The 20,858-nt window shown below is 41.2% G+C and overlaps 1 protein-coding gene across 2 annotated transcripts in view; it reads left to right on the top strand.

Moving 5' to 3' along the window:
- Positions 1-3,735: 3,735 nt before the first annotated feature.
- The window catches only part of hltf (helicase-like transcription factor), a 21,226-nt gene continuing 4,103 nt past the window's right edge, over positions 3,736-20,858 (top strand). Inside the window, exons 1-22 of one of the 2 annotated variants that reach the window (XM_079641261.1) lie at positions 3,736-3,799; positions 5,207-5,409; positions 6,946-7,112; positions 7,629-7,771; positions 7,920-8,008; positions 8,158-8,229; positions 9,107-9,298; positions 10,156-10,230; positions 11,340-11,400; positions 11,493-11,538; positions 11,733-11,785; positions 11,906-11,953; positions 13,117-13,227; positions 13,318-13,409; positions 13,679-13,822; positions 14,045-14,177; positions 15,490-15,625; positions 16,368-16,547; positions 16,686-16,801; positions 18,117-18,298; positions 19,123-19,245; positions 20,311-20,423. In XM_079641261.1, coding sequence (XP_079497387.1) covers positions 5,212-5,409; positions 6,946-7,112; positions 7,629-7,771; positions 7,920-8,008; positions 8,158-8,229; positions 9,107-9,298; positions 10,156-10,230; positions 11,340-11,400; positions 11,493-11,538; positions 11,733-11,785; positions 11,906-11,953; positions 13,117-13,227; positions 13,318-13,409; positions 13,679-13,822; positions 14,045-14,177; positions 15,490-15,625; positions 16,368-16,547; positions 16,686-16,801; positions 18,117-18,298; positions 19,123-19,245; positions 20,311-20,423 — 2,474 coding nt within the window. In that variant the 5' untranslated portion in view covers positions 3,736-3,799; positions 5,207-5,211. Of the gene's footprint in view, positions 3,800-3,840; positions 4,109-5,206; positions 5,410-6,945; positions 7,113-7,628; positions 7,772-7,919; positions 8,009-8,157; positions 8,230-9,106; positions 9,299-10,155; positions 10,231-11,339; positions 11,401-11,492; positions 11,539-11,732; positions 11,786-11,905; positions 11,954-13,116; positions 13,228-13,317; positions 13,410-13,678; positions 13,823-14,044; positions 14,178-15,489; positions 15,626-16,367; positions 16,548-16,685; positions 16,802-18,116; positions 18,299-19,122; positions 19,246-20,310; positions 20,424-20,858 lie in introns of those variants that run through there. The other variant, XM_079641262.1, reaches the window with a different exon arrangement.

The following is a 20,858-nucleotide window of genomic DNA, read 5'->3' as shown; positions in this document are numbered from 1 at the left end:
GGCAAATTGAGTTTTCATATTCATTATTTAAAAGAGAAAAGATCAGATCAACGTATTCCCCTATTTATTTATTTAATTATGAATTTTGAATGTCCATGTTTGTACTAGTGTTTTCATTTGAAGTGTTTGTAAATATTTGGAGATTTGACGGAGCCGGGTGTCCTTTTATTAGAGATGTTTCTGTGTTTGTTTTTAGAGTGTGTCAGGATGGATCCCTTGTCTTTTTTGATCTGCAAACTAAATCTACCTACGGGTACAAATAAAGAACCTGAACCTTCCCTAGTTTAAGATGTAAAAACATATAACTATTTTTGCCTTGTTGATGAAACTTGAAGGTGTTGAATTGATGAATGAATGTTTTATTTTCAATTGACTACTTTCTTTACATCCCTGTCCCTAAGCTTCTCATATTTGTTTCCTCAAACCCTGCATGCTCAGTCACCGAACTACACTTGCTGCCATGGAGAGACCGCCTTACTCCATCCCTCATCTGTTTTTAATTTACAGAAACGTTTCATCCTCCCTGTGCCTCGGAGCATGTCACATCCCTCTGCCTATTATAATTCCTATTCCTCTTTCTGCGCCCTCTCGCTGCATCAGAGCACTTTCTATTCCCTGTGGCTGTCCGCCATGAAGGGAAGCCCACTTCCTCATCCTGGAACTCCCCGAGCGCCAGAGGCTCACAGGACCGCGCAGACCAACCAGAACGCAGCAAACACAGCCCCGGAGCTGTTTACAGGAAGTGGACAGCAAGCCTTTTGTATTCGGCTTCTATAAAAGGAAATTCTGCACAGGACTTCCTGGAAGCAGTGATGAAGCAGACACACACACAAAACCACTGTTACCCCTCTCATTCACTCACACAGAAACACACACACACACATTTGTGCTATATCATGCGCACACACGCCCCCTCTACAGTGACTTCACTGATTATGGGTCTGGCAGTGAATGAGGCGTAAACACACTGCCCAGCTGCACACCCACACTCCAACACCTTATCCTGTTATTCAAACAGCTGCCTCCCCCTGTGTCAACTTTCTGACGAAACAAAACACCAACCTGGCAACTTGGAGTCCCGGGTCGCTGGCAGAACTTTACTCCACAGTTTGGACCAGGTTCAGATCCAGGCTCAGGACTCACAGTGGACGTCTGTTAGCTTCAGGGCAAATGGATGAATGAATGTTTCAGTGTAGCTGCAGCATGATCAGTCTGGACCGAGGAGTCACAGATTTAAACACTGATTTGTAGCATCTGCAGGCAAGGCCAAAGGCAAGACTAGTAACACAGATTGTCTGAAATATCCCAGGGATATCCCTAAAAAAAGTTCTTAAAGCCCTCTCTATGAATACACACATCTGTGGTCCCCAGCAGTAGTTTGCAGGTATACATTATTTAGGTAGTAGAGGTGGTACAATACAAGAGAATGATATTGCTGTAAACAAAAAAAAGCAGAACATGGTTAATTTTAAAAACAGCTGTATAGCTCCCTATCATGGAAGTACAACATATAGCGTGATAGGTACAGGAATTAAAATAAAAATGGAACAAACTCACACGACGTTTGTTTTCATTTAAGTACGTATAAACCTTATGTTTAATTATTCAAGATTGTTTGATTTAATTCAAAAGAGATGTATCTGTGATGTAATAAAGTCGTTTCCTAACAAGATGCGTGTTAAATCATCTCCGATGTGTTTGAATGGATTTTTGAAGTGTTTTGATTATATGTCGAGGATTTCAGGATAATAGTTTGGCCTGTATACTTTGAACTTCCACTTCAACACAGCAAAACTGATCATTTCCACGTGTTTATTGTCGCTACACATTCACTATACTGTGTGTTTGCTCTGCATTTGTACACAGAACAACTTGAAGTGACAACATCTTCTGCTTTATTCACTTACATTTCATGAAACCAGCTTCTGGACTGGTTGTTAGATATTCTTCATAGACCTATTTTAGCTAAGAAGGCCAGACTTTTGTAAGCTGGTATTGTAGATGAGTTGTATCAATATTTGTAAAATACTATAGTGTGCCTTAAGGCTCTTCTTTCTTTGGTTTACATTAAAAATCAGACAGTCAAGCCACAAATCCCACTAACATTAGGCTCTTGATCTCGTGTGTTTATCTCAGCTAAGAGGCAACAAAATCGTCCCATTAACAGATATGGAAGAACAATGAATGCCACAATAAAGTAGTTAACAGCTTTAACCAAATAACTTGGAAACTTGTATTTAAGACTGATTCATTGTTGGTGCAGAATAAAGAAATGTAAACTCACCGGTTGCTGTCAACCGCAGAAAACTCAACCGCACTCCGGCTTAACTCCAGAAACTCCGCCCCGTGTTTGCTGATATTCGCTCCGTTGAAAAACCGGATTTGACGCTCAGATTTCCCCCAAAACTTCCTGGAGGTGTGAAGCACGATATCGTTTATAATCACACACACTTATATCCTGTTTTTCTCCCCCCGATTACTCTCGGCCTGGACCTTTACTCGGCCCGGGGAGGAACTTGCCTTGGCAGAGAGGAAGCGGAACCTCGTAGAAAACCAACCGGGGAATTGGAACCTCACGGCTTCCGTAGCGCTCAATGGGCAAAACGCAAAAGGCGCGTAAAGTGCAGCTGGTGAAAAGCGTCCGCTGTTTGTTTGCACTGTGTCGGACTGTAAAAGAGGACGGACACAACACCGGAAACAAGGTGACTCTGATTTCAAAGTGGGTGGGTGGGTTTGGATGAATGTACTTTATTGATCCCAATTTGGGAAATGTTTGCATTGCATCAGCATAATAAAACACAAGGAAATGTACATAAGAGAAACTAAGACCCAGAAATAAACAGTCCAATATATTTTAGAAATAGAAATAAAATAGCAAGTTCAAAAGTTAAAAGTTAAAAGATAAAGAATATAAAATAAAATATATATATACATGTGGTAATACAAATCTCCAGTAACAAATATAATGCAGGATATTATTGTGCAAGAATGGATTATTCAATATTAAATATAAGAATGTAAAATGTAGATATACCAAAACAATATGCTCAGTATAATATGACAAAAATATTCGTACAAATAAAATAGAATAAGATAAAACATGTTGGTTTGATTCACTTTAGTTTTTTTAAGATTCAAGGCTTTATTGTCATATGCACAGTAGCTACAGTGTAGATATGGAAATGAGAAACTCAAGTCCCAGGTTCCTCCAACAATGCAACACAATATATATAGGACATCAAACAAATAAAAACAATTAAACAGTGCAAGAAATAACATAAAATAAATAAAATTGTGTAAGAGAATGTTGTGAGATGTTCAAGTAAATACAAATTCAATTTAAAAAATAGTGAAAGAAGAGTCTATACTATATTTTACATCAGCATAGCAGAAGACATAAGATGCACCCCACCCCTGGGTGTTGAACCTCGACCACCTGCATGAAGAACCAATGCATAGACCTCTGGACCACCAGTGTGGTTCATCGTCAGTCTCCCAGAATTGAACACCAATTGAAAATGATGTATAAGGGAGACGAGCATGTCATTTTGATCAATTAACTCAATAAACCCACTTAAGGTCCCTTGTCAAAATAAAATAAAACACTAAGGGAAAAATAATATATATTTAAAGCCCTGAATCAAATGAATAATATAAACAAATGTGCAGATAACAAACAATTAGTAGTTTTCAGATCATAATGAAATATCCCAAAATAAGATTTTATTTTTGAAGGTTACAACCGGAAACAACAATCCACTGTGAGAAAAATCGGAAGGCGCGGAGGTGCAGATAAACAGTAAGACATTGCTAATTACCTTTATATATATACACACAGACAGTCTAAGCTTATTACACTTATTACAGATAAATAACACACTCTGTCTCTAATTCTTTACGTAGACGTATTGCTAGACACGATAGCGTACTTAAAGCTAAGGATAACTCATAACCGGCAGTTAGCTACTGTTAAATGAACGTTCACAATTAGCTAGCTACTGAAAGCTGTTTGCCAACCGCCATTAAAACAACAGAAGAAGAAGAAGATAGCTTCGTTATCTTAACGGTGGGAAGGAACTCGAGTACTGTACTTAAGTACAATTCTGAGGTACTTATACTGTATTTGACTATTCAATTTGTTTGCTACTTTGTTCTTATACCCCAATACAATTCAGAGGTAAATAGTCTACTTTTATTCCACTACATAACTTTAACTTACTTTACAGCTATTTACAGATTAAATCAGTTTTTATTTCCACCTTGAGACAATGCACAAGCTACATGCAGTACACAAAGTAATTAAAACTAGCTGCACCTTTAGCAGCTTTGATCAACACATGAATGCATTCATAATTATAATCAATTGATGCGAGTACTTGCTGCACTTTTACTTGAGTAACTTTTTTATTGCAGGACTTTTACTTGTAACAGAGTATTCCTACACTCTGGTATTTCTACTTTTACGAAAGAACAAGACCTGAGTACTTCTTCCACCTCTGTCTAACTTCCCCTGATAGTAAACAGGTGTGTAGTGTAACTTTTCCTGTCGTTACAACCTGTTATCTCTGATCAAATACTTCGATATCGCACCGTTAATGTAGGGATGATGACTATGGTTGCTTTCCAGAGGTGGGAGAAGTACTCAGATCTAGTACCAGAGTTAAGGAATACTCCCAGACAAGTCCTGCATTCAAAATGTTACTCAAGTAGAAGTACAAAAATATTATCATCAGAATATACTTAAAGTACTCATTATGTGAATAAGCCCATTTCCGAAATAATGTATTATGTGTTTTAAATATAATTATTAACGTGTGTATCAAAGCTGGTAATGGTGCAGCTAGTTGTAATTACATCCACTGTGAAGCAAACGTTTAAACCAGGACATTTAAAGACACTGCAATATTATCATATGTAAAAAGATATCTAGTCTCATATCACAATAGGGTTGTAATATGATAAATGCCCAGCCCTACCTGCAGCTTCAACTCTGCACCCTCAAAAGTGTTTTTTGTATTGCTCATGTTGTCACTTTATCATGTGCTGAAACAGAGGGGATTATGGGTAATGCTGCAATGATCTGTTTGGTGTTTCGAGGCAAACACTTCAGAGACATGTTTTGTATATATCTGAGACCTGTGATATATTGATAAAAAACAGTATAAGAGGAGACTTTTAATGCTGTCTCTTTGTGGGTGTTTTCCAGGCGTCATGTTCTCTCGCAGGTGGGGGTTCGGCTGGGACAGTTACAGTGAGGTGGACCTCTTCACAGACCGCTATGACTCCAGTGCAGAGACGCTCTCGCAGGCCATCAGAGCCGCTGCGTCTGAGGAGCCGGACGCAGACGGCAGCGTGCCGTTCGGCCACCTGCAGGGCACTGTGGTCGGCCTCAGATTCTATACAGGGGTGGTGAGGATAGATCACTTTTATTCCTCTAGTGCACGGGTGTCCAAACTTTTTTCACCCAGGGCCACATACAGAAAACTATAAGAAGGGCTGGCCCACTAGGTGAGGCGTATTGTCTCTTAAGTTAAGTCAGCAAAATCAATCAAATATAGGTAAACTATGCTGTTACTTGAATATGCTTTAAGTAAAAACCGTCTAGATCCAGCTCTCCAGAGGGTTTCATTTATTTAGTTGGCAGCCCATCCCTTACAACAGGAGCCTCAGATTGTTATAATTAGGGGAAATATGAAGGGTATATTTCACGCTTTTTATACAAATACGTTTTTGGGCTTTTTTATTATCAAGTTAGATTTGTTAGAAAAAAATTTCAAATCCAATTGACTGAATTTATTTTAAAAGTTGGCTTATTAACACATGAATACGGTGTAATATATGTTTACATACTGTATATATTTAAGAAGTACAATACAAGACGTTTAATTTGTGGGCAGTTTGGACTAGGGCTGCACGATTTGGGGAAATAATGTAATTGCGATTTTTCTGACAGATATTGCGATTCGATTTGCGATATTTGTTTTTAAGCGACCCAACGGACGTTTATCGTAAAATGCGGCCATATCTCCGGCTAGGAAGGTCGTATCAACGTGCTCCCGTCTTTAGCACCCCCGCAGCCAGAGGTACGAGTGAAAGAACCAAACTTACATGAGCTTCCGTTGGGTTGCTTTAAAGTCAAGCTTAAGTTTAAGATTCACCCTGTAACGGCCCGTCCACACTACAGCTTCGACAGCTTCAAAAACGGTTTCCAACGCGTCTGCCCATTCACTTTGAATGGGGTGACGTCACGTTGCCTCGCTTTTTGCCGAACTGAATTGTGGGTAGCAGAGCGGAGCTTTCCTGGCGTTTCAGGCTGCAAAAGTTGAGCAATGTTCAACTTTTGAAGCTTCTGAAGCTTTCGGTGGAAGCGTCAGCCAATCAAATCATATGCCAATACAAGCACCAGCCAATCAAACCGCTGCTTGTGTGTCATGGGCGGGAGATTCATGTGATTGGTTGTTGGTGGAGCTTCAGACACGCCCGCCGGCAAGCTTTTTTTGAAGCTGTAGTGTGGACGGGCCGTACTAGAAACATGTGATGGAGCATTACTAACCTGACTCAGATGATTTGTTTCACCAAACCATCTAGGAAAGCTCCAAATACTTGGCAGGTGATTGGATCAATCCGTCTATCACCTTCTATCATGGGCCACTTCTGATTGATTAACAATGGCTGGTACATGTGGAGCACAGCACTTCTGATTGGTGCGACTGACTGACACACAAGAAGAACAAACAAAAAATGTAATTAAATTTTTTTTTTTTTTTTTTTTTAAATAAAAAAATCACAGGCTTTGCGATTTGATAATTGCATAATTTAAAATCTCGATTTCAATTTAAAATCGATTCATCGTTCAGCCCTAGTTTGGACCCCCCTGCTCTAGTGCCCTGATTCACAAATGAGAATGAATACCTCAAAGTTTCTGTGTTTTACTCACTTTTTCAGGTGAATCGAGGGGAAATGGTCGGTTTGGTGCGACAGCCCCAGAATCCATACGACCGCAATGCAGTGATGGTTTCCAACATTTATGGCAACCAAGTGGGTCACATTAAGCGGGAGCTGGCGGCAGCAATGGCTCATGTTATGGACAACGATTTGGCGAAAGTAGAGGGGTGAGTGGAGTGTCATTTGCGCCTGTCAGTGTCATTTCCTGCACATTTCTTATCAGAATATCTTCCCAGCAACCTTACTTACTCTAAACATGGACATCAAAGGCTGCTTTTGACAGTCTCTCCACATAAACCTCTGCATTTGATTAGATTATTTTTTAAATATTGAATAATCTCTCTACTTATTTACAGTAGGTCAGGTTTACTGGGATTACTGTTGGTTAAAATGTGTTTCAAGGTTCAAGGCTTTTATTAGTCATACGTACATAGCTATAGTGTAGTCATGACGATGAACATCTTAGGTCACAGACTCCTCCAACAGTGCAACACAATAAAACTGAAAAACTGAAAAAATAGTGCAAGTAAATACAAAAAGTGAACTAGTGCAAAAAGAGTGTTTTATACAAGTGATTGGAATGTGATATATTAGATCAATCATTTTGAAGTGGCAGCCAGATGAATGTTATGGATGTTGTTTGTTTGTTGTTTGTGTATAATGTTGTGTTGTTGCTGTGTCAGCGTGGTGCATTCAGGGACCAAAAACTCCTTCACCATGCCAGTGATGCTGTCCTTCTGGGGTCAAGAAGAAAATAAAAATGCTGTGATGGAGAGCATGTCACGCCGCGGGTTCAAACTAAACTCGGGTGCAAGCAAAGCAACAGGTACAAACAAACTCAACCGTCCCATTTCAGCTGCCTCCTAATGGAAACACATCATACTTATCCACCTAGCCTGCACTGTTGCATCAAAAAAATAATGTTCATGCATTGTTAATCAACGTAACTGTTTATTGTGTGTTCGTGATTTCAGGTGCAAGTCAGAACTCATATACTCAAGGGCAGGGTGCTCGTGCGTACTCATCTAAAAAAGGATTGACCACCGCTCTGTCTGCAGAGGAGGTAATGCACTTCAATGAGCTTGGTGTATTATATAGATATAGATATAACTGTAATCCAACATTTGGCATTATTCATCATTATTGTTTGGACTTCATTGTATAACTATGTATTTAAGGATTATGCCACATTGTTTTTTCTTTGACTTTCAGCTGAAGAATGCATTTGACAACCTTTTTGATGGTTTGATGGAGAGTAAAGACGGAGAGAGACAAGCAGCAGAGGTTTGTTTGTGATTCTTTATCTGTCGTTCAGTCAGTTTTGTATCGTATATCATTATAATGTACAATCAATCAAAGAAGAATTTTCTTTCTTTCCAACTTATTTTTCTTGCTACAGTTCGTAGATAAACTGTCTATTGTTTCTAGGGTTGCAAGATTCTGGGAATTTTCAAAGATGGAAACTTTCCATGGGAATAAAATGGGAATTTTCTAAATTGAAGGTTGGCTCTTCATAGGGAACTTAAATATAGTTGGGGAAAGTATATTTTAGCATAATCTTGACTAAAACAAACAGATGCCATTCAAGTACACGTGAATATCCACTCTATAGCACACTGCTTACTGCATGGCCATTGAGACCACACCCCCTACAGGCACTGTGCATTCCTCCATCACACGCACACATGATTTCTAGAAGTAATATTTAACTCAACATTCATCTTTTTGTTCTTCAATGAAACAAATGATTGTTCAATAAAATAATTAGAAGTTGTTCTGTTCTACTTACAAATCAATCTGTTGAAATGTCATGTTTTTTAACTGTTTCATTTTGCATGGATTTTGCATAGATTATGACAAAACAAAATGTTTATGCTTGGATATGATACAACTCCATTACATTACCCTCAATTCCCAGTTAGTTCCCATTCATTCCCATTATTCCCATGGAAAGTTTCCAATACGGAATATTTCCAAAATTCCCCAGCTTTACTTCCCATGGAAATTTACCGGAAATGTTCCGCCCCTTTGCAACCCTAATTGATCTGAGTTCTAACCTACTTGCACCCCAAAGCAGCTGCTGTAACATTAGTGGTTTCTGTGTTGTTTTAGTCAGGTGTTCGTGCAGCTTTATTGTACACGCAGCTCTTCTCCTCTGCAGTCTGTAGGTACTCCCCTCATGCCCCACCAGAAGGAGGCGCTGTCCTGGATGTGCGCTCGAGAAAACAAATCCACCCTGCCTCCGTTTTGGGAGAAGAGAGGCGAGCTGTACTACAACACTCTCACATGCTTCTCTGCCAAAGAAATACCAGAGATCATTCGAGGGGGAATATTGGCAGATGACATGGGACTGGTGAGTAAAAGCTCATGTGATGTGACCATGTGACATGATAACCATTAAAAAGAACATGTTGGTACCACTTCACAATATACCCTTATAAAGGGTTTATTAATAGTTTGTAATTCATTTATTAATTAGGTTGTGAACACTTTATAAATCAGTAATAAGCTTTTATAAGACATGAGATAAACAGGGCAACTGTGACCGGTTGCTTGCCAAATAGTGAGCCCACATTTATCTGTACTGCTAAGCCTTATTTGAAATCGTCGTAACTCGTAAATAAATGGTGATTTGTTTCACACTTTACAATAAGGCTCCCTTTTGGCAGTTATAAATGTTAGTAACTCGTAAATAAATGGTCATAAAGAGATGCCAAGAAACATCAAGATGGATGGGGGGGGAATCAGTGAACAACAGATACCAAGGATGCTGGCTGATGAAGAAGACGAAGTACGCTAGGTAGCCAATATAAGGCTTAGTCACCTTGCCAAATAGTGAGCCTGTGTTGATGTATGGAAACTATGTTAGAACTGGTTTATAAATGGTTCTTAATGATTATTAAAGTGTTTACAACCTAATTCATAACCTAATTGTAAACCTTTTATAAGGGTAGTCTTATTGTAAAGTGGTACCAACATGTTTATTAGTCTATTAGTTTATTCTACAGAAACGTATGATGAAATGTTTGGTAATGTTGCTCTTTGCTGTATATAGTAGAGAAAACTGGGACAAATACGTGTTACACTAAAAACATGTAGGCTAATATTAACAACTGTGCCTCATATAACCGTGTTTGAATGTTCATGGTTTGTACAAAGGGAGGCTGGCAGACGTGAATCAACACTAAAGCCCCTGTTTTTATTCTCCAGGGGAAAACTCTGACAACCATTGCTCTGATCCTCACCAACTTCCACAAAGGAAAGCCTCTGCCTGTGGAGATATGTGTAAGTGTATCTGTGTGTGCTCCTTTCAATCCATCCACTGTCTGAATGACTTGTGTTCTTCATAACAGGGGTATCTTCTCTTGCACTTTATGTATCGATGCTGCTATATTGTATTACCATGTCCTAAATACTTGGGTATTCTACTCTTACTCTTGCACTTTTCTTGCATTTTATGTATTTGTACTGCTATCTTTGTAATTTTCATTTTCTTAAACGTGGGTTAGGTCATTTTGGAAAAACCAACTCGAGTGCGCAAGAATTAGAAAATACACAGCCGGAAAGAATCTGCTACTTCCTGACAGAGCCCCTCCTCCAACACACACGAACGCGCACATGACCAATGAGGGCACGAGATAAGTTTGTGCACAGATGGAAGGCTGACAGGCAGGTAGGCCATCCAGTTATTTTAGCCGGGCCGGCTCAGATAATTGGTCGTGCTTTTTACAGCGCTACGGCTTCCACAGATGAGATTATTTTATGGATTTTTTGTCAAAGCATTTAATATATTCATTACTATCGGGATGTTAAGAGCACTCCATGGAATATAACAAAAAGTATATCTCGAGCCGGTTTCCCAAACTTACCTACCCCACCTTTAATGTTTATGTGAGGGACTGCGGATGGAAAGTAGCTCGAAGCTAAATCCGACATATTTACACTTGGTACATTTCATGTTTTAAGTGTTCATTAAAGGTGGGGTAGGTAATTCACTTCAGAAACACTTTTTGTTATATTCCATGGAATGCTCTTAACATCCTGATAGCAATGAATACATTAAAATATCTCATCTGTGGAAGCTGTGGCGCTGTAAAAAGCACGACCAATCACCTGAGCCGGCCCGGCTAAAGTAACTGGATGGCCTACCTGCCTGTCAGCCTTCCATCTGTGCACAAACTTATCTCGTGCCCTCATTGGTCATGTGTACGTTCGTGTGTGTTGGAGGAGGGGCTCTGTAAGGAAGTCTGAAGGAAGGGGCAGATTTTTTTCGGCTGCGTACTTTCAAATTCTAGCGCCCTCGAGCTGGTTTCTCCTTTCTTACCTACCCAACCTTTAATGTGCAATGTCCCCGCCAAATAAATAAAATAAAGTATTTGTTTACATGTGTGCAGAAGGAGCGGTCTTCACCTTTCAAAGCCAAAACTAAACCAGACATGGCCTCCAAACTGGAAGGTACTCTCAACTTTCAATATCTACTTCACTGTTCATGTTTTTGTGTGTGTGAAACAGAAACAGAGAGCTAACATGATGTGTCTTTGTTTCAGGGAGCAGTGCAGGCGATGAAGCAGCTGGTTCTCTTTGCTCAGACCTGTAAGTGTGACTTGATTGAATTGGGCAGATTTTACTGTCCCATGTTTGTTAAATATCACTCTATATATTTTCCATACATTTAGTCATGCGTTTTTTAAAATGTAATAATGATTTGGGACCATCGGTGGTATTATTGATACAACTGACTTGACTTTTCTCTCTGTATATGTCTGACATTATCCTGTGTGGGTCAGTCCTCAGGTGGAGGGGATTGATTCGGAAGAGGTTGTTGTCAAGTCAGAAAAAAGTAAGATTTAATTGTGACATGTATATCTTTAACTTTTAGTTTCACGCTTTGTGCTTGTCTTTTTGGCCTTCCTTTTGATTTGTGGCTTGCATCCATTTGACCTGTCTGCTCTACTCACAGGTACGAGCAAAGGGAAGAGGAAAGCCACCAAGCGACCGCCCAGTAAAGGTACATGACCAGTGTGTTGGAACAGTAGAGATGCAACAATCAGAATAATGGGTTAATCACTTAAAGGTCAACATGTATGTAGAAAAGAGACTCTGATTCTCTCTCTTTTTGTCCTGATCCATTTCTATAAAAACCTGTCTGAAAATGAGCTGATCAGATTTTGGCCACTTTATGATGTCATAACGATGTTTTGGCTTGTGTAACCATTAGCCAATCAGCAACCAAGGTAACCCCCCCCCCACCTTATCACCTGGATCTCCTCCTAGAGCACCATTAGGCGCTTTCACACCAGAGTACTTTTCCCTTTTAGTTCCGATAGTTCCTGGGATTTTGCGTTCACAACAAAAATAGAACTTAGTTCATGAGTACTTTCCTGGGGAGAAAAAAGTTCCAATTTCTGATTGGCTGGGCGAATTGAAAACCACGCCCCGTAAAACTCGGAAAAGTTTTGTGAAGCCACCATTGTATTTGCTGGCATTAGCACCATTAGCATTACCCAGCGCACCAACGGACAGAGACTAACTTATGGCAACACATAAAAAAACATGGGAGGGGTGGAAATGAGGAGGTGTCTGCGTTCTGGCGAGTCCCAGCAGCTTCTACTGAAGCCAGTCCCCAACTCCGGGGACTTCCGGCCGGTGGCTCCAAACACCAAACAGATCATTGCAGCATTACCCATAATCCCCTCTGTTTCAGCCCTGTTTCCAAAGTGCTGATTCTCTGTCTGTTACTTTAGATGAAAATAAGGAGCCCCTCCCCACGCCCGTCTGAGAGAGATTTGGTTAAAAAGAACACAATGGCCGCTTTCACACCAAGTACTTTGCTGTACTTAGTTCCCAGCACTTAGTTCCCCCATGGAACTAAAGAGCCGATCGCGTTCACACCGGAATAAGTCCCTGAGGGTGGATTAGGCAAATGAGCTGCTGACGTCACTTCTTCTTCTGCTTTGGGTTTACTGGCAGGCCGCAAACCACTTCACGGCGTATACTGCCACCTGAAGTCCAAACACTTCAGAGACATGTTCTGTATATATCTGAGACCTATAATATATTGATGAGAAGCAGTATAATAGGGGACTTTTAAGCAATTCTTTATTCTGAAAAATAGCCAGAAATGCTATTTTCAGCTTCTCAAATATGAAGTTGTTTGTGTTGAACGTGCAGAGGCCCCAGTGCTGCTGGAGGATCTGGACTTTGCTGCAGCGCTGGGTGGCTCAGCAGCAGATTCTGGCACAAAGAAGAAGAAAACCGTCAAGAAAGCCACTCCCACTCTGAGTGAGTCTTACTCTGTTTTACCAGCTGTTTCAAATCCTCTATTGCCAGATGTATGAATTCATTCTGTTTGCTTTCATGGTTGATGTGCAGCTGAGGAATCCTTCATCGCTGACAGTGCAGAGGACCTATCAGCTCGCCCCACTCTCATCATCTGCCCGCTCTCTGTCATCAGCAACTGGCTGGTAGGACTGCAGACAAAGCATACACAACAAGACCCTTTCGATCACTCAAATACATTTATGTAATCCTTCTTATTAGCTGAGTGACAAGTACTTCTTTGCTGCTCCTGGTATAAAAAAAACAAATCCATATCAATACCATATCACATTGAACAGCAAACAAAGGATGACCATTATTGTGTTCAACGATGAAGATGCTCCACTCATTGTTCCCTTTCCCCATCATTCCCAAAGTCAGCATGTGTCGTGTTCCTTTCTTTGTGTGTGTGCAGGACCAGTTTGAGCAGCATGTGCGTGCTGACGTGAAGCTAAACGTGTATCTGTATTACGGGCCGGAGCGCAACAGGAACAAGAACTTTCTGTCCTCTCAGGATGTGGTGATCACAACCTACAACGTCCTCTCTGCTGACTTTGGGGTGAGTACAGACCGGTCGTATGTGTTTCCGTAGCTGTAAGGTGAGTCAAGGTGTCCAGACAGAGAGGAAAACATGGAGGACACTTTATACGGTGGAGCTGAAAAATCTCAAATGGCATCCTATTAATGTCCCTCCTGGACTGTGTTTAATACGTGTCAATACACACTTGGGAAACATTTCATTATTTTTTACTAACAGATATAATGTTTTTGATTCCTTTAGAATAAGAGTCCCCTGCATGCGATCAATTGGCTGAGGGTTGTTCTGGATGAAGGACATGTTGTCAGAAACCCTAATGCACAGATAAGCAAGGCTGTGCTCGGCCTCAAAGCTCAGCGGCGCTGGATTCTGTCAGGTATAACTTCACCTAACACACACACACACACACACACACACACACACACACACACACACACACACACACACACAGAAACATTGATCATCAACTCCATATAATCAAGCTCAAAATTCAATACAACTTTTGTTCTTTATAACTTTTAGATTTATTCTGCCTGAATGTTTAAATTACATACTCAAGTACACACAGATAGCCTCAGTATTAAAGGTCACCTATTGTGCAAAATCCACTTGTTCATGTCTCTTCTACATCAACATGTGTCCCCTCTTCTTCATGTCTCTCCTACATCAACATGTGTCCCCTCTTCTTCATGTCTCTTCTACATCAACATGTGTCCCCTCTTCTTCATGTCTCTCCTACATCAACATGTGTCCCCTCTTCTTCATGTCTCTTCTACATCAACATGTGTCCCCTCTTCTTCATGTCTCTCCTACATCAACATGTGTCCCCTCTTCTTCATGTCTCTTCTACATCAGCATGTGTCCCCTCTTCTTCATGTCTCTTCTACATCAACATGTGTCCCCTCTTCTTCATGTCTCTTCTACATCAACATGTGTCCCCTCTTCTTCATGTCTCTTCTACATCAGCATGTGTCCTCTCTTCTTCATGTCTCTTCTACATCAACATGTGTCCCCTCTTCTTCATGTCTCTTCTACATCAACATGTGTCCCCTCTTCTTCATGTCTCTTCTACATCAACATGTGTCCCCTCTTCTTCATGTCTCTTCTACATCAACATGTGTCCCCTCTTCTTCATGTCTCTTCTACATCAACATGTGTCCCCTCTTCTTCATGTCTCTTCTACATCAACATGTGTCCCCTCTTTGGAAAGAGACTCTGAAAGTTTCAGGAACAAAGATTCTCTCTCTTTTTGATCCATTTCTATAAAAACCTGTCTGAAAATGAGCTGATCAGATTTTGGCCACTTTATGATGTCATAACGATGTGTTGGCTTGTGTTACCATTAGCCAATCACCAACCAAGGTAACCCCCCCCCTTATCACCTGAATCTCCTCCTAGAGCACCATTGAGTTCTTTTTAACTAAATATCTCTCAGAGGGGCGTGGGGAGGGGCTCCTTACTTTCATCTAAAGTACCAGACAGAGAATCAGCACTTTTGAAACAGGGCTGAAACAGAGGGGATTATGGGTAATGCTGCAATGATCTGTTTGGTGTTTGGAGCCAAACACTTCAGAGACATGTTCTGTATATATCTGAGAGCTGTAATATATTGATGAAAAACAGTATAATAGGGGACCTTTCTGGCAGCCACCAAATGTTTCCATATGCTCTTCTTCTCTCCCCTCCAGGTACTCCGATCCAGAACAGTGTGAAGGACCTGTGGATGCTGCTGGCCTTCCTGCGCCTGAAGCCCTTCGATGCCAAAGAGTGGTGGAACAGAGTGATCCAGAGACCCGTCACTCAGGGGGACAGAGCCGGCCTGCAGTGAGTGCTCACAGATACATACATCGATAAAGTTAAAAAAGTTTAAACTTATCTTAAATTATATTACACTGATGCAATGCAGTAATACGACCCCAGAGGGCGCTATGTACTGTGTACACTCAGTGTCAAGGAATATCAGGCGTCAACATTATGACATTCAAAGCTCTTCTATAACTGATTTGACATCAAACTAGACAAACTGTATTGATTACCTGGTGTAGCAAACTGAGTGAGAGTTGGATGAAAGTTTCTAACTTAATATTTTGTCATATTCTACAGGGGGTCCGCGGGGTCTTAAAAAGTATTAAAAGTTTATCAATCAATTTAGCGGAAACGAAGGCTATTAAAAAGTGTTAAACGGCATTCTCCAAGGTATTACATTTTGTAGCTTGTTTTCAATAAGTATATCAATTGTCCAACTGTATACAGTAAATATGTCGCCAAGGTAACCGGTTAAAACTCAAAGTGGCGATGAGGTCTTAAAATGTATGCAAAGGGTCTTAAAAAAAGGTCTTAAAAGGTTTTCCATTTGACTTCAGGCTTCCTGCATACACCCTGTTCTATCAGATATCAAACAGGCGTGATTTTTTTTAATAGCTAACACAACATACAATCATGTGTTCATTCATCATTCACACACACCCTCACAAACACTTGATGGGGGACATGTTTATAGACTGACCAACTGACAGAGCAAGCTGTAAAAGCAGTAATTCACAGCTCAAGTCGATACTGTGCACAGGAACCTTCAGACCCTGGTGAAGTGCATCACCCTGAGGCGCACAAAGAGCAGTGAGAAGGACGGGCGCCCCCTGGTGTCTCTGCCGGAGAAGACAGTGAGCGTGGAGCAGGTGGAGCTGAGCCAGACCGAAAGAGAGGAGTACGAGCTGGCACGCAACGAGGGACAAAACACCATCGGCAGGTACTGTGCGTGCATGCTTAAATAATTTAACAACATGATTTGACTAATCTGAACTGATGTGAGGCTGTTTCGACAGAACATGCAGCCGGTATACAAGTTTGTTAGACATTGTTTTTGCACTGTTGTGTGTGTGTGTAGGTACGTAGCTGAAGGGACAGTCCTGAGGAATTATGCTGATGTGTTGGCCATCCTGATGAGGCTTCGTCAGCACTGCTGCCACCCTGATCTGCTGGCAAAAACATCCTCAGACCTGGGTAAAGCCCGTCGTGTCATGCAAGAATAATGTGTCGTGTAGTTTCTGAACCCAACAGGCTGCCTGGACATTTCTTCAGAATCCTTTGTTTGGTTCATATATTATACTCTGTGTCAAAAAACACTCACCTCTGTGTAGCCAGTTATAGAAGCTTAGATTGTCCCGCTGTACGCTGTCATGGAGCACCGGAGGCACATTTACTACAACATGGGGGAAAAGTGAAGATTGAGGCAACATATCACCGATCGTATTTTGTTAGCATATAAACTGTGAGGTGAAAAACCAACCAACCCTACGTGTTTCATCTTAGAATACAAACTTCCTATTGTGTCATAATTAAAACAGACATTTATCATAAAATATATTTATTTATTTGTTTATTCCACACATGGCAGTTATCTTAAAGGTCCCATGTCCTGCTTTTCCGGTTATTACCCGTCCCCTTGTGTGTTATGAAGGTTTTTCTGCATGTAAACGGTCTGCAGTCACAAACCCTCAAAGTACACCCTGTAGCGAGTAAAACTCTAACAAAGAAAAGACCTGTCTATGCTGCCCCAGAACGCCTCGTTGGACATTTCTCTTTTTCCATTGTTTACTTCTTGGGTATAGTGACGTAACGTCCGCGCAGCCGTGACGTTTGGACCAATCCGCGGACTTCCTCACACACACACTCGGCGGGACGTTGCGAGGCTCGCTGCTGCCAGGAGCGGGAACCTGTGAGCCGGCTCACTGGTGTGGGGTCAGCGAGACACCGTGGAACTCAGCCTGGTCACACACACAAGCTCCCAGCCAGGCTGCGTGTGTGTGTGTGTTTCGGGCTGGGTTTTGCTGTGTCTCGCTATCTCGCAGACGGCCACTGGGCTCACAGGAAGGGGGGGGGGGGGGGGCGGCAGGAGCTCCAACAAGCCGTTTAGGACAGAGAGTGAATACACATACTATACAGATGCTGTGTGAGAAACCAATGTGAGTTAGGAACATTGCACAATATAAATCTATTCTAGTAGACCTCAACAATGGAATTATGGTCAGTAGAAGTGGTCATGACATGGGACCTTTAAAACAAAACATGTACACTTATACTGGTTGTTTTTTTTACAACGCATGGTGGAAAGGAGCTGGGTGAAGAAAATCGTATTCTACCTGCCCCTTCTTAAAAAAAAGAACAACAAAAAATAATGAAATAACCATTAATAAAATAAAATCAATATTCTTTCAGTCACAGTTGCTTACAAATACTGAAACATAAAACCAGAGATGTATTTTGTCTTTGTTGATTTCTACTTGTAAACGTCTGAAATGCAGTGTTTTGTGTGCAGGTGCTGCAGCGACGCCTGCAGAGCTGCGGGAGCGTCTGATAGAGAAGCTGCGCTCGGTGTTGGCCAGCGGCTCCGATGAGGAGTGCTCAGTGTGTCTGGAGTCTGTGCGTCTGCCCGTCATCACACACTGCGCCCACGTCTACTGCCGGCCCTGCATCGCCAAGGTCATCAGCAGCGAGCAGGTACATGCACGGCAGGGGCTGATGGCAAAAGCACACACATCCTTTACTCAAGTAGAAGTACAGATACTCGTGTTCAAAGATACTCTGGTGAAAGTAGAAGTACTGACTAAACTTCTTTACTCAAGTCAAAGTAAAGAGGCTTTGAAATGTACTTCAGTAAAAAGTACCCATAACTAGCAGCTGTTTTAAAGAGTACCTGACCTCCCTTTATATTAATAGAACAATAATGTAATTGTTAGCTAATGAATGTTTCCATCGTGACCAACGGCAACATGACAACGCTTTCATTGGTCCCTCTTCTTTAGAGAAGACCAGGAAATGATGGATATACGGATCGTGTTCAAATCAATAGGCACGCAATGACTCTAAATAATAATGATCACGCCACCAAACACACATTCAAACTAAAGGAACCAGCCTGTTTGGAAAATGAGAGAAGTAAAAAGTACAGGTATTTGGGTTCAACATGTAAGAAGTAGAAAGTACAGGTATTTGGGTTCAACATGTAAGAAGTAGAAAGTAAAAAGTCGTAGTGGAGTAAAGTACTGACACCCGAAAAGTGTACTTAACCAGTTAGTTTTAACTATAATGTAATCAACTATTTAGCTGCTAATCTTTAACACATCGTGTGTGTGTGTGTGTGTGTGTGTGTGTGTGTGTGTGTGTGTGTGTGTGTGTGTGTGTGTGTGTGTGTGTGTGTGTGTGTGTGTGTGTGTGTGTGTGTGTGTGTGTGTGTGTGTGTGTGTGTGTGTGTGTGTGTGTGTGTGTGTGTGTGTGTGTGTGTGTGTGTGTGTGTGTGTGTGTGTGTGTGTGTGTGTGTGTAGGAGAATGCGCGCTGTCCTCTCTGTCGGACTGAGATCAAGGCCAATGAGCTGGTGGAGTTTCCACAGGAGAAAATGGAGGAAGAGAAATGTGCAAACCCTGACAAGTGGAGGACGAGCTCGAAGGTACACCGCACACTCTGAGGCTGGACGGCTGGTTTTCTGATCATTGTGTTTATCGTTTCAGTCTTGCATTGAAGCTTTTAACATTCTTATCATCATTTAACAGCATATTTACCAGATGTATTTAAGTGGTGTGCTTAATAACGCAGGATTATTTACTTAGTGTATTTCATTATTTATATTTGTTTGTTGGTGTGTATTGTGCAGCCTTTAACACTAGAACCACCAGGGGTCGCTGTATACCTAAAACCACCAACGGGTACCCGCTATAAGAATGCATTGATTTTCAAGGTACAATGTTCTTTTATTCATCATACTAGAACACAGGGTTAACAGTGAGTTCTGATCGCACACTGATGAAACTTATACCAATAGAATCTGTGGACTCTCAGCTTTTCATATTTTATACTTCATGCAGATTGCATGAAGTATAAAATGTTGCTACCGTGAGTTATGTGCAAAGTGTCTCTCTATCTCTCTCTCTATCAATCTATAACTATCTATCGATCCATCTATATCTATCTATCTCTCTCTCTCTCTTTCTATCCATCTCTCTATCTCTCTCTCTCTCTTTCTATCTATCGCTCTAACCCTCTATCTATAAGGAACCGCAGTAAACAACAAGCGTTGCTATAGCAACACTTCATGTTTATGTTTTTGCGCGAAGATCACTGCATTTTCTATAAGGTAAATATTAGCCGCTGGCGCTGATGGGTATAAATGGCTATTTTTTGGGCCATTTTTTCAATCTGACTTCATATTGACCATTTTTAACAACAGAGGGTGCTACATAACACACTTTCAGGAAAAGTCACAGACTAGGAGACTTGAATATTTTATTGAAAAAAAGTTACATACTATCAAGAAACAGCTGCGGGTAAAATGTACCCGTTGGCGGTTCTAGTGATCAATGATCAATAAACTGTCAATGGAAGATGAAAGTCAAAGTGTAGGCTATATTTGAAGCACTTTAAGTTTCTCAACTTGCTCTTCTGATCCTTTTCTTGTGAAATCATCTCTAATAATTGATTTAGAATTCTCTCAAAAGTAGTGGTTTTGTCTCTGCAGGTGCAGGCGCTGATGGGAAACCTGCTCAGGCTTCGATGTGAAGACAGCAGCATCAAGTGTTTGGTCATCTCTCAGTTCACACGCTTCCTCACCATACTGGAGACCCCACTCAGGTAACACACACACATTCACTGGAGAGTAACACACACATTCACTGGAGAGTAACACACACATTCACAGGAGAGGTGCAGGCAACACACACATTCACAGGAGAGGTGCAGGTAACACACACATTCACAGAGAGGTGCAGGTAACACACACATTCACAGAGAGGTGCAGGTAACACACACATTCACAGAGAGGTGCAGGTAACACACACATTCACAGAGAGGTGCAGGTAACACACACATTCACAGAGAGGTGCAGGTAACACACACATTCACAGAGAGGTGCAGGTAACACACACATTCACAGAGACGTGCAGGTAACACACACATTCACAGAGAGGTGCAGGTAACACACACATTCACAGAGAGGTGCAGGTAACACACACATTCACAGAGACGTGCAGGTAACACACACATTCACAGAGAGGTGCAGGTAACACA

This window comes from Notothenia rossii (assembly GCF_949606895.1).
Source record: "Notothenia rossii genome assembly, chromosome: 7".
NCBI lineage: Eukaryota > Metazoa > Chordata > Actinopteri > Perciformes > Nototheniidae > Notothenia > Notothenia rossii.
The sequence above is the reverse complement of the archived record's forward strand: the minus strand, read 5'-3'. Positions and strand labels throughout refer to the sequence as shown.